Source organism: Columba livia, chromosome 22, assembly GCF_036013475.1.
Source record: "Columba livia isolate bColLiv1 breed racing homer chromosome 22, bColLiv1.pat.W.v2, whole genome shotgun sequence".
Taxonomy (NCBI): Eukaryota; Metazoa; Chordata; class Aves; order Columbiformes; family Columbidae; genus Columba; species Columba livia.
In genome coordinates, this window is record NC_088623.1 from 5,712,202 (window position 1) to 5,737,635 (window position 25,434).

Here is a 25,434-nt window from a genome sequence, read left to right on the forward strand (position 1 = left end):
AATGAACCACCTTCCAATAATTCTGATGAGCAACCCGAACCTTTGCAAGCAGAACCGACAGTCGTGTACGATAAAGCACAAAGAACCTTCCCCGTCCCAGTAATCAAACCCATTTCCCATCCAAGCGTTTCCGTTCTCCAACAAGCGGGGAAAAGAGTTAGGAATAAACTAGAGAAAAGGCTAAACTGTTTACTCACCATTTTTAATACTGCCAACAACTAGAACAGATTGAAACTGTACACATGACAAACTGGGGAGAAAGAGTCGGGGTGCAACGGTTCGGCAAAGGAATGTACGGGCCGGTTAGGAACGGCACTATGGTAAAAACGCCGGCAAACGGGGATTTGGCACCACATATACAAAGTAAAGGCATGCGCGTCAATACAGCTGAGGAGGCTCGGAACAGAAAAGGCCCTTGGTAAATGCAGAACGAGGTGCAAAACCACCCACCGGCTTCGACTGAAAAATGCACAAGAACCTCAAGCGGTTGGTTTGAGCAGCTCTGGCGCAGCGGGGTCCATCCCATCCCATCCCATCCCATCTCTCCAATGGATGCGCTCACCGCAAAGTTGACTCTATTTTACCCAGAACAAATCGGGATTTGGATACCGGCGTAAACCAAGTTCACCCCAACCATAAGCTAAAAAGCCCTCGCTGATCCTGCTGCAGGAGCTTCTTTCGGAAGGGGGACGGGAGCAGGACGCGACAAACGACACGGCCGAAGGAGCCGAAGCGATCGTCAAAAGCTCGAAGGATCCTTTAAGTAGTTGCAGAAATATTAAATCCTGACCATACCAAGTGTTAAAAACAAAGAGTTCCTGCTAAGAGGAATAGTTCTGCATGATCTGGTCACATGTGCATAGTTAAGTGATTTGTTTGTTTGTTTTTTATTTTTAAAACATTTGTTTGCAAATAAAGAAATAAAATTTTAGTAAAGTTATCGTTTTCTTGATGGAAAAAAATAAACAAACAACATCAAAACCAGACTAGTGGTGGCTTGTTAACCCAAGAAAAAGAGAGAAAGCTACATATCGAAAGGTCTGGAATCCAGCACCTCCCCTTCACAAGAGCTGTACACACTGGAGATCACGCCATGCGAACGACGCCCGGAGGATCTAGTCACACTAACAGTTGTCCCGTCTCGACCTAAACTTCAACATCCCATATCAAGAAAACAAAAAATAAAGGTCCCTAATACAGAAGATTGTGCTAAAGAATGCGACGGTTTCCGCATGCTGTTGGCGACCCTGGTCCCGGTCACGCTTGCCGCCGTCCCCACTGGGCAGCGGAGATCCCGCTTCTCTAAACGCCGCATCGTAAAACCTGCGGGGAGAAGAGCGAGCGTTAGCGAGGGGAAGGCGGCACCGACACGGCGCAGAGGGCGCGGCGGCACCGGCACCGACACGGCGCAGAGGGCTCAGCGGCACCGGCACCGACACGGTGCAGAGGGCGCGGCGGCACCGGCACCGACACGACGCAGAGGGCGCGGCGGCACCGGCACCAACACAGGGCGGAGGGCTCGGCGGCACCGACATGGCATGGCAGGCGCAGCGGCACCAACACGGCACAGCACAGAGGGCTCGGTGGGACCAACACGGCACAGAGGGCTTGGCGGCACCGGCACCGACACGGCACAGAGGGCTCGGCAGCACCGGCACCGACACGGCACAGAGGGCGCGGCGTCACCTCCTTCCCGCTCAGTAGAGCCCGCACTCCTTCAGGTTGTTTTTGATGATGACGTCCGTCACGGCGTCAAACACGAACTGCACGTTCTTGGTGTCGGTGGCGCAGGTGAAGTGCGTGTAGATCTCCTTGGTGTCTTTCCTCCGGTTCAGGTCCTCGAACTGGCACTGGATGTACGCCGCCGCCTCCTCGTACGTGTTGGAGCCTGAAAAAGATAGAAGATCCCTCGCTTTGGCCAGCAGTTCACGGTACAGAGATCTTTTAAGTCCACATTAAGCTGCTTGCAACCATCTGCCTTATCCAGCTCCAAATCCACCGTTAACCCCTTCTGGTAAATCTCAGGTCTATTCCCAGCTCCTGCTCAGTGACCTTGGACGAGCCACTCGCTTCCGTGACCCGGCCTGGTGGGGCTGGAAGGGAACGTTGTGCGCTGGCTACGGTGACGCCTCATGCAAGACACGTGGTTATAGCAGGAGAGTGACAACGGAACAAGCAGCTCGGGAAGGGACGTTTAAAGAATAAATGTAAATGCCTGGAGCGGTGCCGAGGTGAAGCACCATGTCTGTGCAGGGACGGGCAGCAGAGGCCGTTGCCAAAACACAGACACAGCAGAGCAGACAAGCCAACGAGGATGTGGGTAAGGTTCACAGCCTCTAAAATGGAAGTTAAATGAAGGTATTGTCCCCGTAATGTGTGGAAAATGCAGAGTGACCTCGATTTGCTGGAGTGCAATACTTTGCTGTTCGTACTCTGGGCCATAAAACACACGGACAGCGGGTGCTCTGAACCCCACACACCCACGAGTGCATCTCTGCTGATAAATGAGCTGTCAGCTAACTGGACGGCCCAAGAGACAGAATTAAGGCAATAAGATAAGCTTGTAAGTTCTCTTGGACTGTGCAGCCTTGGACTGACTCATCCCTGGCCCTGGTAGCAAATGAAACAGTTTTCCCAGCCCAAGCTCACCCGTGTACTCCGGGTAGCAGATTGTGAGTGGGCTCTTCTTAATCTTTTCCTCAAACAGGTCTTTCTTGTTCAAGAAGAGGATGATCGATGTGTCCGTAAACCACTTGTTGTTACAGATGCTGTCAAACAGCTTCATGCTCTCGTGCATCCGGTTCTGAAAAATAATAGGAGAAGGACGACGCATCACTGCGGAGTTGTCACGGGTGGACACGGGGACAACCTCCCTGTAACCGGGGTCTGGAGAAAATATCACTTACTCATGATGTCTATCAGTTTCTGGGGAAATATACCACAGGGAGTGCTCATTCTCACAGCCAGAACCGTGCCCACCCCCATATAGGACACATTGGCACTTGCTCCCTCCTCCTTTTGTGGTGCCACATGCTGGTAGCTCCACCATAACGTACCATTTCCTCGTCCTCAGCCAAGACAAGGTCGTAATCGCTGAGGGCCACACAGAAGATAATGGCCGTCACACCCTCAAAGCAGTGGATCCACTTCTTCCGCTCCGACCGTTGGCCACCGACGTCAAACATCCTGGGAGAGGGAGAAGAACCGTCTCAGAAGCTGCGGAGACGTCCCTCCCCGGCCACGGGGATGGAGAAGGCTCAGCTAAGGACTTCTAAACACACAGGGTCCAGGGGACACCAGGGACACGAGCACAGTCACAACCATGAGCCCACGGGATCCCTGTGCTGGGCACTGCAGAGGCCAAACCTCAAATCCTGGGCTCAGTTTTGGGCCCCTCGCGACAAGAAAGATCTTGAGGAGCTGGAGCGAGTTCAGAGAGGGGAACGGAGCTGGGGAAGGAGGAGAAGGAGGTTGAGGTTGGATATTGGGGAAGATTTCTCCCCAGAAAGGGCTGTGGGGCATTGGAACAGGCTGCCCAGGGCAGTGCTGGAGTCACCACCCCTGGAGGGCTGGACAGACGGACATGAGGTTCTCAGGACGTGGATGGACTCGATCTTAAAGGTCTTTTCCAACCAAAATGATCCTATTATTTTAAAATCCTTTTCAGCAGGAAGAAGGAGGTGTTACCTCCGCGGCTCTGCAGAAGTGTGCTGATTCACCAGGCCATGCTTGTTTTGTTCTCTGTCTCCTATTTCCTTAGCAACAACCCATTCGCCTGACTGGACTCCAAACACCTACTCCCCGTCAGCCCCTCCAGTCAACTGACACCAGGCTCACACAGGATTACCTGCAACACGCTACCTGCTGCTCCTAACTGTGAGCCAGCTAAAAATTAATGGGGTTAAGGAACACATTCATGTATTAAAAAAACCCCAACAATCTGGGAGCAACTGTAGTTTAAAGGTTGCAGAGCTGCTTACAGGATTTCTGTCTATAAAAAAAGAGATGCAAGTGTCTTGGATAGCAAAGTATTTTGAAGAGAAGCAGGATTGCCCAGGATGTTCTGAGGGACTGCGACTTAATTAAATCAAGCCAGATACAAGTCAATATCCGAGCGCTATGAAAATCATAAATATTGATTTGTTATCAGAGCAGACAAGAGAGAAACTGCCCAGGTTGAGCCAAAAGCGATGCCATTTAACGACGGCAAACAAGGCACAGAAGTGCTGTTCAGCTCACTCCAATCTATTTAAGGTAAATCGTCCCCGTGGACCACAGGAGGAAAGATGAAAATCTCAGCGAGGATACAGGCTGTTTACTGAGCTTGTACCGTTCGCTGCTCCTGCGCAGAGGGATCTGGAAAGGAACAGCGTCCTCGACAACTCAGCTTCGCCAAACTAATCCAAATTCGACTCACGGTGGCTCCGAGGCTGCCTCAGCCCGTTATTAACGTCTGAGATTTAACATCAAGGCTTCTGTCACGGGAGAGATGGCAGCTCGGGGCTTTAAGATGTATTAATGCTTTCCTTTGTGGAGCAAATCCCTCCGAGACGAGACATCTCGCGTCTCGGGCTCCGCACATGATCAATGACTCCAGGCAGCTTCGGGAAAGAGCGATTCCCTCTTTGCACCAGGGAGGCACGACCGAGCGCTCAGTCGTTTCGCCTCAGAAATACGGGTTATAATGATTAAACGGAATCCGCTCTCTCCTCCCCTCATCAGACATGATGATTTTCAGCAGAGCGGCGCACACTGTGGCTGGGAACACTAATCCTGACACATCACGACAGCAGACGAGTTCTCCCTGGACGCACCAGAAGCCACGTCAACAGCTCGGTGATGCACAGCGTTCAGGCTTTTTTGTTAAAACAATTCTTAAGACAGTTCAGAAGCCAAAATGCTACTGTTCTCCCCAAAAAAAAGCGTGCAAACAAGTCATGTTTTATAAGCAACACTTGGATTGTTACAGCTCTTTCAAACACAAGCTCAAAATAAGCAAACAAATGCTTATTTCCAGGCTCTGAGCAACAAAGACTTGAAGCCGTTGCCACAGAAGGGAAGTGGCTCAAGATAGGGGTGCTGCTTGTCCCTACACCCACGTTACGGGACACGAGTTCCCAGCCGTGGGGCTCCAGGCTGTTTGTGGGGAGCGCGAGGGGACCCAAAGCGAGGATTCTCTAAAGCAGCAGATGGGGAGTGGGGAGCAAACTAAACCGCAGCCGCTACGGAGGTTAGAGGAGCTGGGTTAGGGACACAAAGGGACACTGCCCTGACCAGGCTGGATGGCTGTGGGGACACGTGTGTCCCATCCCCGCCGTGTCACACTGAGGCCGCCAGTCCCCATCGCGCTTTGTGTCACTTGGCACCATCACCTGCAGCCTGGCAAGAGCAGCATGCGGGAGAGCTCTCATCTCCCACTTCCATGGAAAGGGTTAAATTGAAACTCAAAACCCAGGAGTCAGTGTCCTTTTAGTATATATATATATATGTATTTTTGGATCCTGTAAGCAAGCAGTCAGTACCTGTGTCTGCGATTCCAACATAAAAGCAGCTGAAAAGAACAAAAGAAGGCAAAGAAAAGTCAAACCGGTATCTCCAGTGAGCAATGCCAGGAGAGAGGGAGAGTAACGGAGGCGAGGAGGACAGTTACACCAGGGCGAGACGCGTCCCAGCGCAGGTGGGACCTGCCGGAGCCACCGCAGCCGCGGGGACAGCGCTGCCCGTCACTTACTTGAAGTACAGGTCCTTGAAGGTGAAGTGAGTCTCCACGATGCCCGTGGTTTTAACTCTGGTCCGCAGAACGTCCTGCTGAGTCGGAATATAGGTCGGCTGGGATATTCTATCCAAGTCATTTAGGTAACTAAACCAGAAGAGACAACACAAGAAGAGCTTTTTTTAGTCTGCTCACTCGCCATGAATCTTTTATAAACTGCAGAAGAAAGTCAACACGGCATTTATTCATCATCTTCACATAGTGCAGACCCCAAAGACACAGTGAAACCCCCCCCTTGGGTCTATCCCGGGGCTGATTTTCAGGGGTTTTGTCTTCTTTTGAGCCCTCCCCAGCTGACCTTGCAGCGGGTGCTGGGGAGGGAGGCCTGATACGCAGCTCACACCAGAAGTGCTGCTGCTGCAGAAGCTGTGCCAAGGCTGGGATCTCTTGGGGCAATTCAAGGCAGTCAAGGTCTTTCGCATCAAAGCACAAGGCAATAAATCCAGCGGCTCGCTTTTAAAGGGCAAGGAGACATCAAATGAACCAGGAGGAAAGAATTAAGCCTTAGGAATTACCCCCCAAACATTCGCCTCCTTGAGCAAGAGCAAACCAACGCCACCCTAACGCTGTTTCTCCGCAGCATCGAGGCAACGCGCCCAAAGCCCCTTTGAAGCCGGGCACAGAAACAAGAGGTCTCTATCATTGCCAGAAATTTCGCTCCAGCCAACAACACCTCCAAATTCACTTTTCCTGCTAAGGGGAAGGCGATGGCTCCTGCGCCCGCCGAGGAGACGACGATCGCTCCAGCGTAACCTCCAGCGCCTACGGCCACGTCTTCATCAGGAGCGGTTTTTCATCAATAAAGCACCGTGTGACTGAGATTTTAGTGGCACAACGGCTTTACGCTCCCCACCAAGTGTTATCATGGATCCCTTCTCAACCAGGGCCTGTCCACTTGAAAGCTGCGCCAGGAGCCCCAAATTTCCACTCGCCTTCATCACCAACCGATCAACATCTTCCTCCTCCCTCCATCAGCGCCAGCATCTCTGGCCATGACTCCTGGTATATTTGCAGAGCACCGACCTATTTTGCGAAGCCCAGAAGGACCCAGCCGACCCGGCGGGCTCCTGCCCGTGCTCGCCCGGCCCCGCGGGGCCCGTTCCTCCAAAGCTGGGATCTGAGAGAGGTTTTAGTCCAGAAAGGGCCAACTCCCCTCATTCCTCTCTTGAATTTAGCAGGATGACAGGTTTGTGAATGGCTCTTCAACTAGAAACGCAGCACCCAAAACTCAGACTTAGGATTGGCTTTAGTTTCAGCTCAGTAAAACAGAGTTTGGGAGGTACTTACCCTCATTAGGCTTGTTAAGAAGTATTTCTGCTGAGGAAATAACACACCCAGATTTTTTCCCCCTCTCTCTTTCCCACCAGTGTGTTTTACTGGGATATGGTGGTTCAGAAGCTGATGAAGTGCTGCTTAAGAACCGACCCAGCAAATCCCAGCAGGTCCGGGTCACAGAGCCGCCCGGCATCACCAGAGTGACAAATGTACAAGCCGAAGCTGTAAAGCATCTGCTCCCAATTGCCGGCGTTCCGCATCAGCAGCCTGGGCACTGAAACTGGTATTAATTCCTACTTAAAGGCCTTTGAGATGGGCAGTGGGGAGTGAAGGGAGCCGGGCAACTCCCACCAAAGGAATCGCAGAGTGCTCGTCAATCAGGGGAGCAGATTAAGCAGCGCTCTCCCCGCAAGCCGCCTGCAGAAAAATAAGCTTTGCCAGATTAATTCCAGGCGGACTCAAAGGGCAAATAAATACCAGATCCCACAGAAATGCTTAAGCAGCTGCAAGATCCAGCACAAGGGATTTCTCGGGAGTAGAAGAGCCACACAAGTGTGTGAGCAGAGAGCATCTTCCAGCCATCACCATCCTCACCTTGCGGGATGCAGTTGGCTTTGCGGGCAGAGGAACCAGCTGTGCCCGCCCAACAGAACCAAGGGCTGTTGCGACAGGACAAGGGGTGATGGTTTTAAACTAGAAGAGCGGAGATTCAGGCTGGAAGTGAAGAAGGAATTGTTGTCCCTGAGGATGGTGAGAGCCTGGCCCAGGTTGGCCAGAGAGGTGGTAGATGAACCATCCCTGGAGACATCCCAGGCCAGGCTGGACGGGGCTCTGAGCAACCTGAGCTGCTGAAGGTGTCAACAGGAAAAGCACCATCTGACGCTCGTGGTTTTGAGCAACTCATAACCCACAACCTGCTCCAGTCTGTCTCAAAGTTTGACCACGTTCCTCACAAACATTGTTATGTTCAAAAACATAAACCTTACTGAATCTTTCTTACACGAATCTTTCTCCATCCCACGCAGTTTGAATCCTTTTGCTGATGTTGCCACACTAGTTCCGCACCTCGGATCCCTGTGTTTACAGAGCTACTTCTCATGCTTCACCACCACCCTGCACTCACAAGCTTGCAAAAGGACAAGTTTTGTTTAGTTTCCCTTCTTTTCCCACCCTTCACACGCGGGCTGGAGTGAAAAGCGCTGACCAAAAGCCCACAGCGCGACTCGTGTTTGCGTTAGTGGCCCTCCAAGCCCTCCCAGCACGTCCCACCCGCGCTGGCACCGCTTCAACGTCTGCGTGTGCGAGAATCTGCAGCTCCAGTGCTATGAGAAACCAGCCCAGCTCAGCTCACACCGCTCCAAGACGCACCAAGAGGGACGTTCCGAAGCCGACAGCGTTCGGTTGGTGAAGATAACGCGATTCCCCTCCTCCACACGCTCACACAAACCCGGGATGGTTATTTTCCTAACAATCCGGCTGTGTTTCCTTTTAGCGCCGGGAAGAATGCTTTCAAGGCCACAAATGGCTCTGAAAGCTCTGAAAGATTCATACAAAGCGTTTATTCTGAGTGGTTACGGCAGCCTGGGCTCTGGGAGGGGGAAGGAGGGGCTGTGACCACCCGGCCCGAGGCACAGCAGCAAACAAAAGCCGGGAGAGGGGACGCGAGGGCAGAAAGACGCAGGTTTGGTACCCGAATGGGTTCGTATTTGCAGCCAAACTCCAAGCTTGGAAGAAAAATTTATCACTCCCATCCATGCCAGCCTGAAAATGCAAAAAATATTGCTCCTGCACAGGCTGAGAGCTCGCACCGTTCATCACCTCGAGCCACGAAGAAAACAGGTGAAGACCTATGAAACACATTGATGAAATGAATTTCTTCTGCAGAAGCCTCCCTCCTGCCTGCCCTCGTGTTTAGCCGGGTTTTGGCAGATTAAACAAAGGTAGCAGAGCGGGATCTCTGGGAAAAGGGAATGTTCTGCGCTACATCCATCGATTCGAACGCTCGCTTGGGCCAGCAAAGCCAGCCCCACGCCTGCAGCTGGTGAAAAGCTCGTTCACAACGCCGAGCTGTGGTGCCGAGGTGCCGCTGCTCCAGGGGAATCGCGAAGGGGCAGCAGGAGGACGACGCGATGCACTGCAGCAAAGAGGAGGAAAAATAACAATAAAAAACCCACACAACGTAGGTTTTATCCAGCGTCACGTCAGAGAATTCAGGCCAAAACTGCCACCTGGGAACAAGACAAGATGTGCCAGAACGGAGAGCGGTTGATCAGGAACTGTGCTAATTGCCTGTGAGACTGCAGTTAATTACCTACAGGATCTGCAGATTGGTGCCTGCAGGAGCTTTGGGAAGAGCAGTGAGAGCAGAAAGCACAATGTTTGAGATACTGTGTGTGCTTGCCGACGTTTCCAAGTGTCGACGGGGGTCACTGAGGACGCACGAGGCAGCAGCGGCCTCACCACCCACAGCCGGGCCACCAAACTCTGCTTTGCAGCTGTTACACGAAGAATCGTGCACAAAGGCCTAAAACACTTCTCCACGGCATTGACCCCAGATGGGAACGCTGATCCACAGAGGTGAAGAGAAACGGGAAGTTGCGATAAAGCAAGTAAAAGAAATATCACCCCATCCTGGCTTGCAGCAGCACTGGTAAAAGTAAATTCCGCCAAGAGAATTGTGCACTAAAGCACCTCCGTGCCCACCAGCACAAGAAGGGATTGCAAAATAATCCATCTTTGAAGCGTGGAACTAATTGGGTAATAGCAGAAGATAAGGCAGGTCAGGAGCCACACGCTGAGCGGAGAAAAATAAGATACTGCCTGAATGCTCATCTGGGCGGCTCGTTCTGGGCGAGACTGGGATCCTGCGGGAAAAAACAGGCTCTGAACAGCGCGGTCGTGCTCTGCGCTGGAGGAACCCGCTGGCAGCGCTTCCCCAGAGCCGAGCTGCTCGGCTACCGATGCAAAATAAAGCTGCTCTAGTGCAATTTCCTGTGGTCTCGGGACAGGAAGCAAGATCCTCTGATGCGCCGATCAGGGCAACGCCACGCGGGTCACGGTGGGGCTGACAGCGGTGCCAGGCAGCGCACGCGCCACCAACCGGTCCCAGAGCTGTTCCCACACATACCAGTATCAGAACTGGGCGCGAGGGGGCTGCAGGTATTCAGGAACAAGAGGAACGTTCCAAACTCCAGCCTCTGGAAAGCAGTCGGGCCAAATGGGCACCTGCTAAAGAATATTTCTGCCCTCTCTCCCCAATGTGCTGTTTCTGACCCGTTTCTGCCCCGCTTTCTCTCCTATCTCCTCTTTCAACGCTGACCACCGAGGCCACAAAGCCAAAATTCCGCCTTTTAGCTTCCTCCTCCAGAACCACTTATACCTTCTGCCCTAAATCCTCTGCTCAAGAAGTCCTTACACTTCCCTTCTCCACATCTTTTCACTAAATTATCCCCTCCTCACCTCTTCCTTCTCCCTTTGGATGTGCAGTTTCCTCCTTGCACGCACAAACCTGAGAAAGCTCGGCTGTCAGCTCGCCCCGATCTAAACCCAGGACAGTCCACCAAGGTGACACCAATCCAGAAAAATTCCTTCTTTTCCAGCTAAAAAACGCCCTGTGCAGGCAGAGCCTGCGGCAGCCGAGCTGTGACATATCTAAGGCTTCTTTATAACGCACTTCCAAACTAGTTTTCCAAAGGTTTAAAATTTGGTTAAATGGTTCAGTGTTGAGCCGGACATGGGGAGGCATGCTGAACCCAACCCCATCCTTTTGGAGCGTCAAGTATTTGTTCTAGAGCTCAAGCACGTGAAAGAGGAGAAAAAACCAGCAACAACTGTTTTGCTCATTAAAAGAAATAGTTTCCCTCCACGCACTAACCTGCCTCTTGGAAATAAATGAGGCATTTAGTCAAAATTCTTGTTAAGCAGCCAGCAGCAGCCTATTTATCTAGTCGTAACTTCCCAACTGTGTGCGTTTTAGAAGTGGCGCAATAAGCGGGTTTACAGCTGGTGCCAGGCGCAGGAACAGAGCGAGAGCCATTCAGGGAAAAACTCTGAATATTGATCTGCCAGCAGCAGGAGATCCCACCGCTGGAAACTGTCGCTCGCCACTAACCTGGGAGTTTAACACAGGCTCGTTTTCAGGAGGTGTGACTCCTGCGTGTGGGGATAAGGAAGGAGACAGAGCGGGTCACCTGCTGCGACAAGGCACCTTCATGCCAGCTGGGGAGTTATTCTTCCACTAAAAAGAGGTTGGCAAATTCAGGGAGGACAAACAGTAACACTGATTTTGCTGAGCTAAGGCACAAAGTCACCCCGAGGCTTCCTGTCCACCCTTTGCCACTCAAGCACCACGTTTTGTCACCCCGGCCCTTTTTGAGCTACACCCGCTCAGCTCTGGAAAGGCCGGAGGCTGGTAAACGGTTCTTACTAGGAGGCGGAGTCGTTGAGCTGGTACTCTCTGGATCTGCTGAAGCAGGCCTGCACCCCGCCGTCCCTCCACAACCGTTTAATGACGCCGGCCAGCTCGGCGGTCATCACGCCTTCCTCCGCGCTGCCCGCGAGCACGAACAGCTGGCGGGCATCGTCCTGCAGGAAACGGGAAACCAAAGCCTGTTAGCACCGACGCCCATTTATACCTTCACAAATTACAGCGAGGCTCAACACCAGAACAACCCCCGGGGCTGCGGCAGCCGCTCTGAGGACCCGCGGTTCCCTCTCTTTGCTGCTCTTCTCGCCCAAATCACCAAGGTGGTTTTCTCCTGTGGTCAGAAAGGTTAGTTCTGGGTAAGAAGCTCCAGCGGTGGGGTGACACGCTGATGGCAGTTGGCACAGGGCGCTGTGCTCGCCCCAGCGCCGCAGGGACCAACACACAGAAACGTGAACATTCAATAACCCGCATTTCAGAGGAAAGGGAAGAACATCCATGTGCTGCTATAGACTGATGAACTAAATGATAAATTGCAGTTTTTAAACCTCTATTATAGTGCCATGCAGCATGGCAACAAGGGAAAGCTTCAACTTCTGCCACCCTGAAGTGCTGAACGCTGGTAACAGCCCAAGGAATCAGCAGAATTGGGTGTGGGGGGGAAAGCAGGGCCTCAGGCCCCCAAAAAACTAATAGGACAGGTATGAGTAGCAAAAATTAAGAGTTATTTGGCTCAGTTTAAAAATTAGCTGGCACAATGCTGTAAAACACTAGAGAGGACTGATGTCGAGCAGTTTAAACCAAAACTGAGAATTCTCTTAAAAATTCCAACAGTTTAGATAAAGGTTTGGGGGTTACTTTTATTTTTTGAGCATTCAAACCACTGATGGTTCTTACCCATAACCTCAGTAAAGTACTTGACGCTTTATACCAGTAACACATTACAGTTTATCAAAGGTCTTTCGCTATTCTATCCTGTAACAAATCACATTTCACTGTGAGTGTTGTGGACTGAGTTTCCAGGATTCAGTGACACAATTCACAGCACAGACTCAGACTAAGGGGAATAAGCGAAATACTTACAGCTCTGGCAACTTCCCCAAAGTCTATCTTTAGCCTTCCCATGGCTCTTATGATGGCGATGATGGACTGGATAGTATTGCTGTAGACAACCACTTTATACTGTTTGCATTCCTCCTCCGAGTAGCCGTCCTCATGAATAATCCTGGAAGGAAACCAACGTGTGACTGCCCGAGCCGAAGCAGGAGGGCCCCGCCGATCGCGTATTTCAGCTCGCACAATCGCGGTTTACACGCCTGCGCTCTCACTTACTTCATCTGCTTCACAATGGTGCTTTTCCCAGACTCCCCAGCACCTGAAAAGCACAAAAATATCCCGGTTAGTAAAAGGAAAAGCAGAATTGTGCGTTGCTGCTGGTGACAGGGATGGCTGAGGAGCACATCCACAGGTACTTCCCAGGTTTGACTTACAGATGCTGACGCTTACTGTGCATTCATCTGCTAAAGAAGAAGAAGAACTCAACCTAGAGTTTCTGCATTTCCAGACTACGCTTCGTGATCACTGAGGCTGTAACACCTGGGGGACAGCTCTGGAAACCGGGGCGAGGATTGACCAGACACACATTCACCAAACAGACGTTCTCCCGGCCCTCTCTTCCAGCTCAACGACCACACTCCAAGGCCGCCCTACAGCTCCGCGCTGTGAGAGAAACGCCTGAGCCTTGAACAACCAGGTGGGTGCAATTGCAGATCCTGGAGCATTTTCACCCAGAACACCTCATTTGGAAGCCATCTCCTGTGCTGTGCAGCGGGAGGGAAGCAGGCGCAGCACGGAGCTCAAAAGCACGTGCAAATTGCTCTTGCAGATCCAGGTGAAGCAGCTTAATATATTCAAGCCCAGAAAAAAGTTACTACATCAGAGCAGGAACACCAAATGTCCTTCTTTGCGGAGCACAAAGTTGGCCAAATATCACCCATCATCTTTCAAACTAACGTGCTTTTTCTACAGTGGAAAGACGAGGTGCAAGTTTAGCGTAGTGGTGAGCACCCCGATCTCGCTCCTGTGCTGGGTGCCTTGTAAAAAGCTCCGGCGAAATTCAAAGCAGATACCTGTCTAGACTTGAAGCGGCAACTGAGGCGCCTGTGAATCAGCAGGAGGAAGATGAGGGACCAGGGTTCCTGCAGGAACCCACAGCTGGGAGAGACTCACCCCGGCACACCCATCCAGCCGCCCACAGGGCACGCACGGCAAACACTCACTTATTAACACGCTCCCTTCTCTGTCATTTCCCACAATACGAGGGTTATTACTTCGGGAAGGGGACGATGAAGAGACCCACAGGTTTAGCTCTGAAACAAGCCTTTGCCACAGGACATTTCCCATTGAAATCTCAGACCTGTGGTGCTCAGCCACGCCGGCATCACCACCAGCACAGAAACCTGCCCCGGCTGCCTGCAAAAAACCAGCTCGTTAATCTGTTTTTCACAGCTTTTGCTCCCCAAGCTCGTCCCCTCCCGCAGGCCCGGGCAGCAGCCGATGCTTCTGCACAGCTCGCGCGGCAGCACCTGCTCCGGGACCCAAAACCAGCACATTACGGGTTCGCGGAGCTGGGCTGTCCCACCGTGACACGCGCCAAAGACACGCGTGGCCTCAGCGTGTCAGCGGACAGCACACAACCACAGTTTTGACTTTCCACAGCCACCCTCCACACCCCAGCGTTAAGGCGCTGCAATTTGAACACTCCACTGACCCAAAACAGCGTTTTCTCAGCCCAGAGGCCCAACAGCAGCAGTTTAGAAGAGGCTTTTGAATGTAACCACTCTGGCTTTCATTTCTCAACGTCATATTTGCTGTCATTTCCTCCTTAGATTATCTTAAAATAATCTGCTTGCTGCAGCAGGCAGCGCTGAACTTGTACTACCTGTCATTTGACTGACAAAACAATATCAGCTACAATTATGCCATGACAACACAGCCAAGTCGGTTATACAACACTAATTCAAACCATACTCCTTTAACTCCTTCCCTTCCCGTTTCCAACCACCGCACACTTCAGTGGCAGCTCTAGAAGAGCAGCCATCACGCTCTCAGAGGTTACTCACCCTCCTAATACTCCACAGGTAGGAAATAGCGACCCAAACCCTCTAAAGCTCCCTCCTGACCAGCACACAACCCCGATTTGGCTCCTGCAGCATCCACAGCAGTGAGGACAAGTCGCCTCCTCTGGGACGTTATTCCCAAAGGAGTCTTTCCTGATATTCCGGGTTCTCTCCCAGACTCGCTCTCTGCCCCTCCAAGAGTCATCCAGACAAGGTACCTCATTAAACTCCCATTTAGAAACGTCTGCCCTGCGGCTCCAGAACCATTTGCCGGGAGCTCCCGCTGGGGTGGCAGCTGCTTGTGGATGCAACGGCGACGTCAGGCACCGCCTCATCTCAACTGCTCCAAAAAAGCAGCATAACGCTGCCCCTATCTATTCTGAGCCACCTGTACTACATCCTCCCATGCAGCATAACGCTTTTCCAGGGGCTCCTCTCGCTTTGTGCCTTTATCTTATCCCCCTCCTCCCCCGCAAACGAGGTCCACAATCATTCACGTTTTATTTTCCACCTTGGACATCTCCAGGTCTCACTTCTGTCCTTTGAAACTTCCCTAAATATTTGCAGACGTACACACGGCACAAGCTGCTCTTCTCCTTCCTCCGGCTCGCTGCAGTGCTCTAAGGGGTTTGCACACAGAGATCCATGTTGGACCTACTCAGTAAACAGCTTTTAATCCGCACCCTTTGTTCCCTGCAGTTTCATTTACACCAATCCGCGGTGTTTACACTTCCAGGGCGGCTTAAGCCTTCAGTCAAGTACCTTTAGTAGAGGGAAAAAAGAGCAGGAATTTAAACGCTCCTGAAACATTGCTCCAACCTACAGAAAACTGATGCTGCACATTAGAAATTAAGATGAGTGCAAGTGGATAGAATTACACTGGAATTCTTACAGACTGCGGCCTCCGGGATCGCCGGTGGGGACCAGACAGGGAGCTAGAAAGAGCTCGAAAATCACTAAACATGACACCACATCTTACTGGGTTCAAAAAATATGAAAGTCGGAGCGTTACTGGGATGTTTCTCACTGTAAAATAACAGCAAAGCTTCCCTTTGTGCTCCCATGAGCACAGCGCACAGGGAGCACGTTTCGTCGCAAGGAACCGAGGCCGACCTAAGCGCGGATGTCGTAACTCCATGGAAAAATGGCTTCAGAAGCCTTCACTTCTCTTTTCTACAATTAGCAGTGAGGAACCTCTGTCTGCCCCAGCTCCGCCTGCACACCAAGAGCAGCTCATCTGCCACCACAGCTCCTCCAGCGCCCCAGATCACAGCCCAAGAGGGGTGAGCTGGGCAGCAGACGGGCCCCTTTCCCCTCTGTAGGAGGGAACCTGAGCAGCTTTCAGACCACGGTGCTGCTGGGGGAGCCGTGCGGACAATAAAAGGGAAATTATGACCTGGGGAAGCCGCGGGTGTTCCTGTAGGAGATGGGAAGCCAAGCACCTCGACACGCTGGAGATTACAGGGAAGGGAGCAAGAAGCGAGCAACCAAAACCCAGCTTAGACTGGGAATTACAGGTCTAAGCAATTACACGCTGGATAAAATGTTTGATTTTAAACCAGTCACTTCTTAACTCATCGTGCTTGGGAAACAAGGAGGGCAGGCTGAGGTCCACACATGTCTTCCAGACAACAGCATCCAGCTCGCTGCTTCCAAAGGTACAATCTCTTCTTCTAAAGCTGTATCAAAACTGCATTAAACTGTACTTCAGGTGGGAAATTCCTCCTCCAATTAAGGAGAAAAGCCCCGCGGCATCTGAAAGTTCCTGAAGGAGGTCACTGCTGACACAAATCCTTGCTAGAGACACAGCAGAGATGCACCTGGAATATCCATTAACGCACAAGCGAGGAACACAAGAACTAGCGAAGTGATGTGCTGCTGAATTCCAGCCTCCAGAGCAGAGCGTGCACAGCTTGTAACTACAGCAACCGCCCCGAGCGGCTTTCAGACCTCAGCAGGAGCTTTGCCAGACCGTTCCTGACGTGCGATGATGCTGCAGCCCCTGCTGACCTCCGAAATCCACGGGAATTTCTCGGTGTTTCCAATATTCGCTCTTAAACTGCTCAGGAATAAGCCCAGATGTTTCACTTGAAGAGCTGAAGCTGCAGGGCTGAGTTACAGAGCCGACCTGAGCGTCTGGTGCTGAGGCCGAGCGCGGCGGAACCGCCTGGCTGTGCTCACAGCCCACCCGCAACCCCCAAAAAACGAACTATCTCCCCTCTGAGAGACTAAAAAGGGGCCAAATCAACCCAAAAAGCAGCTGTGAAGAGTCCAGTCCCTAAAACATGAGAGGAACCATTGCAAGGATGGAGCGGGAGCTCCTCAACCCATCACAAGCCCCAATGGATGTTATCTCCCTGATAAAACAGATGTTTCCTTTTGTCAACATTTATCCAACAACCCACCCGGCCAAGCACATGCAAATACTTCCCCTTCGACACAAACACGCTCCTGAGAGTTTGCCACAGCCCTGCCCTCCTGCTTTTGTTTCTGGAAGGTTGAATCATCAGATCCTCCTTCTCTTTGCCGCTTCCCTCCTGGTTTCCAACCTCATCACGCTGAACTCTAATCCCAACGTCCCCACCTTCCTGCACGGGTGTTTCTGAGCAAGAACAAGCTGCCACCCCCGCCAACACTCCTCCTAGCCCCCCTCGTCCACAGCGTTTTACTTCAATACCCCCCTGGAAAGCTCTTGGATATCACGAGGCCAAGAGGAGTTCAAAGAGCCACAGAATCAACCGCAGCAAGAGCCGTGCTGGGAATCAGCAACAGAGGAAAACACACGCGAGAAATGAGCGGTGTCGTACTACCGGGCCTCAAAAACGCAGTTATTGTTAGAAAAGTCAACAGGAAGCAGGGCAGCTTAGCCTGACACTTGCGCTTTTACAAGAACAACCATACGTCAGAAAAAAAACATCTATACCAATAAATAGGGCATATGGGCTGACTGAAGCTTATCGTGGAGGGAAGAGCAGCCAACGCTGCAGCACGAACCACTTGAAGTTGTCGTTGCCTCTGGACAAAATGAAAAAGGAGGCTAGTTTAAGGAATGCCATTTTGAGAACAATTAACACGAGCCTCAGGATCACCTCGGCGGCTCTGGGGCTCTGCAGCCGAGGAGCTGCACAGTTCCACTTCTCACAGGCACTTCATGCTGCAGTTGTGTTTATTTACCATACGAACCTAATAATGTCTCCATATGAAAAATAAATCAGAGAAAGAACCAGACTCACATATATCATTCAGCCATTCAATATGCCTTAAATTGCTGCTTGCACGAGCTACAAAAATTCACTTTAAACCATTGAGCTGTAAATGTCTCAGTGATGAACGTTAACCCCCGAGCACCCAAGTGTTGTGTTTTACAAACCTCTTTCTTTTTGCCTCAAAACAGTCAGGGCATTAACCTTGTTTTACTGGCGGAGCCGGGTGTCTGCTAATGCACCGACACCGGATCTGAGGGACCGTCAGTGTCACCGAGAAACTGCTTCAGGAGTTGCAGAAACAGGCACTAAATCACACAATCACAACATTAAGGAGCCACTTTTCTTCCTGGTAAAATTAAAAATGGAAACTGGAAAAAGGAAAATAGGCAGATTGGTTTTTTCCCCTTCTTGTGTGGCTGCTGCACTAGATCTTAATGACCGTGTAAACTCAGAGGAATGGCTGAGTAAGAGGACAACCGGTTTACAATCACCTGTAGCCACAGACAGACAGAAACTGTTGATGTTCCCCCATTGTCATCCCTTGAGCACAATAAATGTTGAAGAAGTGGTTGCATAAGTGAGTCTTCCAGTGAATCCAGGTCCTATGGATAGTGAATCTCTGGTCCTATGGGGGATGCTCATTTGCACTCCAAATCTGCATGACCAATGTGCAGGAGCATCTGGGTGACAGCACCGGCATCCCGGACTTCGGCAGCACCGGCAGCCCGGACTTGGGCAGCACCGGCAGCCCGGACTTGGGCAGCATCCCTTTTTACCTTTGATATAATATAATTCCTTGCACAATCACAAGCAACTTGTATCCTAAACACTCAAAGAATCCCCGAATTCCCTCCTCCCCCAACCAGAGCGTTCAAATCCTTCCCCAAAGCAGCTGCCAACACCTCATTCTCTTGAGGAAAAGGCCCCTTTGCTCAGCCAAGAGCCATCCCGGGACTTCTGGTTTGCAGTTGTTTTTGCGGCTCTTTGAACAACGCTCCCGGGAGGGTGGTTTTTTTCAACTAATTGCGCCTGCTGTTGAGCAGCGCGGGCTCGAGACACCCGCTGATCGGCCACACGCTGCCACGATGTGTCTTTTGGCTGAAGATCAAACGAACGTCTCTCCCGGGCACCCGTCTCACCTCCAGCTCCTTACGTTCAGACCCACGTTCTTATGTTCTTTATGTTCAGGTTGAAGTTTGAAGCGTGATGAGAGCTGTACAGTGAAGCGCTGCAGCGTGTCACAAACGCAGCAAACGTCTTCCCTGTCGGGAGAGTCACCCTGGATGTGCTTCACAGCAGCTTGTTCATCCTCCAGATGCCATGGAATAACGCAGAACACCGGTTTTCTCAGGCAGGATTCACATCAGTGGGTGCTCTCAGAGATGTGGGATAAAAAAGGCACCTTCTAGTCTGCTTGGACACTAGCATGGGTGGAATAAACCAGAGAAAGGCCTATAAAATGGAAATTATATCAGAAAGCAACTTGGAAATTAGGGAACAGTGGGAAGAGAGCGGTTTGGAAAAGCTTTCCAATAGCCTTGTCTCCTGAGTATCAAGTTTCTTCTTGTGATGCGCCTGTTTTTAGAAAGTCAAACATCCACAGATTCTGATGCAGGGACAAGAGTCTCGAGTTGGCAAAAACACTTCTCAAAATAAGCAACTGGGTGGGGAACAGACCATTAGTTCCCCCGCTGGGGGAAAAGCTCATTCCTCAAACAGGAGGGAGTTCGTGGCTGGACAGAGACCCCAAAACACAAAACCCCAGGAGGCCAAGCTCCCGCTCGCCCCACAATTCGGATCCTGCGTGTTGTTTGTTTTTAAAGACAACCCGGCCAGCGCCCGCCTGGTAACGGGAGAAGGTTAAATGAGGCAGAGAAGTTACCAAACACCAACTGAGAAAACAAGAAACGAGAGACAGGCATCGCATCGCTGCCTGGTACCCGGGGAGCGCGCTGGGGACCACCTGAGTCTCAACACCCCGTTTACTAGATAAATAATCAACATTTGTCAGTCATTTCAGATGCAAACCCTGTTTTAGCCATTTAGGACACTGTTGCTTGATCCCACTTACATGAGGAACAAGCGTTTTTTGTATCTAAAGTGAGGAATATCATTGCTTTACAGCTACAGTTGCTTTAAATTTTAAAGAGTCATGTTCTAATTAAAAAAATTCCCCTTCGTAGCACACTCTGCTCTTCCAAGAAAAGTTATTTCAATGCTCTGCCTCAGAATTTAATGAAACTTGAATCATGTCCAGAGGGTTCTCAGGGGATGGGATGAAATCCCAGTTCCCCAGCCCGTCGCTGCCGTGCGGAGCTGAGCTGCGTGTCAGAAACCACCTGTCTCCAGCATCCTGCTCTGCGCACGTTCTTGGTGGACAAAGGGCAGAATTGAAAACCAAGCAGAAGATACAGAGATCCTGCGCTTGATTCTCAGGCCGGTGGGTGGGAACACGCTGCTGTGAGCTGTGGCTTTGACATCAGAACATGCATTGGGTCCTCCAAGAAGGTGAACACACAGATGAGAAGCACTGTGTCTTCAGAGAGAAGATGTGACCCGTTATCAAAGTGCTCCGAGCTTTCCTCGCTGCGGAGTGGTGACCGGACAGTTCTGCACAGAGATGGGGATGTCTCGGACATCAAGAGCAGCTTTCCCAACCTCAACCTCCCCTGGTGCAATTTGAGGCCGTTTCCTCTGCTCCTGGCGCTTGTTCCTGGGGAGCAGAGCCCGACCCCCCTGGCTCCAAGCTCCTTTCAGGCAGTTCAGAGATCAGGAGGTCTCCCCTCAGCTCCTGTTCTCCAGCTGAACCCCCAGGTCGCTCAGCCGCTCCCTATAAGCCAACTGGACTGAAATATTTCATTTCTGTCTTGTGAAAAGGCAGCTCGTGGCTGGGCCCGGCTGCCGCGTGTGTGAGAAAAATCTCCACGTGGCCACGAGTCACAAGATCCGCACTGTGGACCTCAAAAAGCTCCAGACACAGCTCAGGGGTCAGAGAGGACTAGGGCTCAGGTCCCCCACGCAGGGTCCCCGTGTCACCTCCCGCAGCCCCGCTGGGGAGGACGCTCAGAGCCACCACGGCAGGGCCAGGACAAGGAGACCCACACCCAACCCCGGAGCTTCGTGTCACCTCTCAAGGGACATTAAAGCAGCTCCAGAGCTGAGGAGTGGCCGGGTCTGACACCCCAACGGTCCTTCCACCGCAGGGACCTACAGCAAAGCAGCTGCGCTTCGAGAAAAGCTACTTCTGGTTAATGATATTATAATGAGCTGCAACAGCCTGGCCCCAATTTGCATCCCTAGAAGGTTCTATGCTTTAGCAAACCAGAGCAAAATCCTGTTAAAGCTTCAGTGCTGAGGAAGCTTTGATGAATTTGGGGGGAAAAAAGGTTGGAAAAAATCAGGCTCAGCAAAAAGCTGGGGCCTCCAGGAGCCGCAGAGCTCACAGTCTGCTTGGTTAGTTATGGGGATGAAGGCTATTTTAGAACAAACTTATGCTTTTAATTACTTTTGCATGAATTAGCAGGACCACTTCAACATAATTACACGGAGTATCTGCACCCAGTAAAATAGTAAACCAGGCTGAATAACGGCATGTGTTAGGCACAAACAGTTCAACCCTGGCTGTACCCGCACAGTCAGAGCCACAAAAATGCCATTTGCAGAGAAGCAAAACCGGCTGGATTTGGCAACAGAACAATTCTGTGCATCCAGCAACGAGCTTTGTCACTAAACGTCACACAAAAGCCTCCCCACGATGTGCCGGAGCTCCCGAAAGGCACTGAGGATCCAGGCTGGCACCTCGGCCAAGCAGGAAGGCTCCTGCACCCTCCTCCAGTTTGGCTGCTCGTCTCCCACTGGAAAAACCCCACAGGTTTCGACGTCAGCGAATCCGCGTGTCTGTGCCTGCAGAGACACGTTCTTCTGGGGGCAAACGGGGAGAAAGAGAGGCAAACAAAGAGCAAAAAGGAGAAAAACGGGGGGCAAAGCAAAAAGGTGATCAAAAAGGGTCAGTGTTTAGCTGAGGGATTCAAGCGAGCGCTTGCAGGCTGTTTCACGCTGTGAAAAGCCTTTACCTGTTGCTGCAAACCGCTGCTGGCATTGGCACACAAAGCAATCCCATCCCACGGGCAGGGCTGGCACGACCTTGGCTCAGTCGCTAGTCAATGCTCAGGTTTACTTTTGGTTTATTAAAAAAAGAAGAAAAACTCTCAGGAGTTGCTCAACGTGCAGAGTTGTGAAAGGGAAACATCCAACCCACCTCCTGTGATCACCAAACCGCGGCGGCTCCGGGAAGGGAGCGCACAGCTGAAACCCCCTCAAACTCCCCTGCTTCCTCCCCTGCCCAGAAAAGATGCTTGTGGAGGAGGGGAGGAAGTCAAACACAACAACCCCCCCCCCATTTTCGGTCCATCACTGATTCACCAAACTGTCCAAACACCAGAGCTGAAAGAACAACCACCCCTTGTCCCAGCACGAGCCTCTTCTTAACCTACGTAATTCTGCAAAGCCCAAACTAGGGCAGTTATCTTAACGGAGCTGGGGAAGAGCGTATGGACTCCAGGCTTTATAGATTATATATATATATATATTTCTTCCAAACTCCACTGCATCAGCAGTACTGCAAGAGTTACATAAACCACCGCATAATCTTACAACCAGTTAATGATACAAGACACTGTGTATCCTACACATTTAATACTGTGTTATGAAAATGCTTGTTCAAACAACGGGAAAAAAACCCTCCCGAACTTTTCCATCAGTGTCTCAATGCCTTCCTGCCAGGATGTTTGTTCCCACGGCAGATAATTTTCTTGTGGCAATTAACTGTTCTGCTTTACCTGCACGTTACCTGGGCTGGGAGAGCACATTTCGGCATTTCCCTTTGATCGCCAGGAATCATTACACTCATTTTTAAAACAAGAAAGCCATGACATTTGAGAGATTGCAGCTTACAGCCAGGTGCAAACCTGACCCGAGATAGGCTGGTATTTTTAAATGAGGGTAGATACAGATCGCTGCTCAATTATGCCAGAACTCCAGAGTAACGACGCACACGAGCCCTGACCTGCAGACACGCTCAGAAACGGAGCGATCGGGTATTTTGCTGCCATCCAAAGTTAACCAAAGGCCAAAAGGCAGCTGCTGATTGTACTTTTAAAAGCCTCCTTGGTCTGTAGTGCTTTAAAACTGATTACTGTACAAACTTGTGGAAACTCCCTCAACTCTGTTGCTGGCTGACGAGGTCAGTCTTGGCCCTGGAGCCGTCAGTGTCTTCTCAGCATCACCACAAAGAACACAAAGCCACCAAGAGAGAAACAACTGCGATATAAAAATATGAAGGAAGAATTATTCCATCCAGAGAATTTGCAAGTGTTGCTTATTAACACCAAAACCAACGCCTGGCGAATAAAGGATTATCTTGACACGTAGCCAAGAAGTTTTCTACATGAGCACAAGATCGCAAAGCTCAGAACACCCCTTGCAAGGGTACAAATCAAACCAGGCTAAATGGAGAAAAAACATAGGGAACCTTAGGACAAGGATCGCTTGGAAAGCAGAATTGTTTGTTAACACATCCTGCTCTAACAGGAGACACTCGGCACCATAGTTCTGGTCCTCTCAAACTCAATCTGCCTCCCCCCAGATGGAAAATATCACCGTAACCAAAAAAAACCCCCAGACGTCAGGAGAGAACGACCTACATGCCCAGATGGTGCAGCCGCCGGGCGCACGACACTGCAAGGAAACGGTGTCAGTCGCAGCCGGGGGATTGCAGAGACCGGCGGCTTTCGCCTCCTCTGCGCCTGAGTTACTTATCAGCCACAAGAACTTCTGAACGTCGAGCAAACGTAGCAAAACTTCCCTGCTGAGGAGAACCTCTCGTTCTCCTAAAGAGAAATATTCCATTCGGCTCCTCTCAAAACCCACAAATGCATTTTAGCTGGGAAAAATACAAGCACCGAGAAGTGACGCTTCCTTTCCCAGCTGAGATGGCACCAGGGCAGCAACAATGCTGGTTTAGCGACACCGACACTGGTTTCACACGCCTGCAACTCTGCAGAACCAGCTCGGCTACACTGAACTGAAATCGCCTCCCGCGCACAGTCAGATCCCATCAGAGGATCCGCGGCAGCGCGGGGAACCCGGCGGGGTCACCGCACCCCGCGCCAACACGGGCACCGCTGGTCCCAGAAACACGGGTGCCCAGGGGGCATTTCCAGCCAACTGCATGATAAAACGGTTTAAATCCACAACCCCATAATGAGCAAAAAGCTTAAGAGCCAAGCCCCAACTAGACACCACCTGTATCTGAACCAGCACAAGCGCTCCTTTCACTCTGTCCCACAAACACAGAGATGAAAGGACGTCTGCGCCAGCCCAACAAGCACCTTCTGCGCTCAGAGGCCCAGCCCGAAGCCAGCGGGGAGGGACCGTCCCCAGGAGCAGCCGAAGGGGACAGCTCAGCCAGAACCAGGGCAGTTGCTTCATCAGGCTGGTAAGACGCCCCACACTGGGACAGCAGCAGAGTCCCCTCGGCCCCGGGGGGGCAGGACAGGGGTGTCCTCCCCTCCTGCCCAAGGAGGGGATTGGGGACACAAGGTGGGGTGAAGGGACAGGAGCGTACCTGGGGTCGGGGACCTCGCGGGTGACACTTACAGCAGCCTTGTCCCAGCCCCCCCGGGACCCCCTCAGTCCCTCCCCACCGCTCCCCCAGGGCTCCCGTCGGGATCCCGGCCCAGCCCTTCACCTTCCTCACACCTCCCCGGGCTCCCTCTCACCGCCCTCCCGCTAAAGATCCTTCACCCCCTCCTCAAAGACCCCCCGGACCCCCTTACATTCTCCCTGAGCCCTGGAAAGCCCTACGGCCCCTTCCGAGCCCCACAGACCCCCCAAATCCCGCAGGCCCAAGGGACACCCCATCCCTCACCCTAAGCCCGGGAACCCCCCAAACCCCCTCACTAAAGCTCCCCTGGCCCCCCCAAGCCACCCCCCGGTGCACAGACCCCAACCGCTGCCGCCTTCACCCCCTCCCGACCCCCTCCTGAGACCAGGAGACCCTCTCCCCCCACGGCGACCCCCCCCAGAGCGCTCCCACCCGCTGAGCCACCCCACCGCCCCCCCAACCCGCCCCGGCCCCTCCTCACCGAGCAGCAGCAGCTTCACCTCCTTGGCCGCCTTCTCGCCGTCCTCCCGCAGGTTGCGGTCGATCATTTTACTCCGCTCCACCGCCGCTTTGTCCTCGGCGCTCAGCGTACAGCCCATGGCGGCGGCGGAGAAGGCCGGCGGGCGGCCCGGCCGCCGGGAGCGGGCGGAGAGCGGAGCGGGGCCGTGCGGGGCTGCGCCTCTCGGCCCGGGCGGCTCCCTGAGGCGGCGCCGGATATCCGGTGGCCCCGCCGCGGGGCACGACGGGAAGTGAAGTTCCTCGCGCGGCACGCTGGGAGTTGGAGACGGAGCTTCCGCCTCGGTAGAGCGGGGCGGGGCCGGAGGGAGGCGGGGATGGCGTTGCTTCCGCCTCGGTGCAGCGAGGCATGATGGGAATCGCGGGTGGCGCGCCGGCGTTCCGCCTCGGTGCGGCGGGGCATGATGGGAGTTGTAGTCCCGGGGGGGGCTCAGTGGGGCACACGACCCCCCGCGTCC

At 52.3% G+C, this 25,434-nt stretch overlaps 1 protein-coding gene across 1 annotated transcript; it reads right to left on the reverse strand.

Moving 5' to 3' along the window:
- Positions 1–186: 186 nt before the first annotated feature.
- On the reverse strand, positions 187–25,206 carry GNAI3 (G protein subunit alpha i3). The gene is made up of 9 exons (XM_065038898.1): positions 24,942–25,206; positions 12,804–12,846; positions 12,555–12,696; positions 11,475–11,632; positions 5,732–5,860; positions 3,057–3,186; positions 2,650–2,803; positions 1,687–1,888; positions 187–1,323 (listed from the first exon to the last, which is right to left on the reverse strand). Exons 1-8 carry the CDS (start codon positions 25,057–25,059, stop codon positions 1,698–1,700), a joined length of 1,065 nt encoding a protein of 354 aa, XP_064894970.1. The 5' UTR covers positions 25,060–25,206; the 3' UTR covers positions 187–1,323; positions 1,687–1,697.
- Between the last annotated feature and the right edge of the window lie 228 nt (positions 25,207–25,434).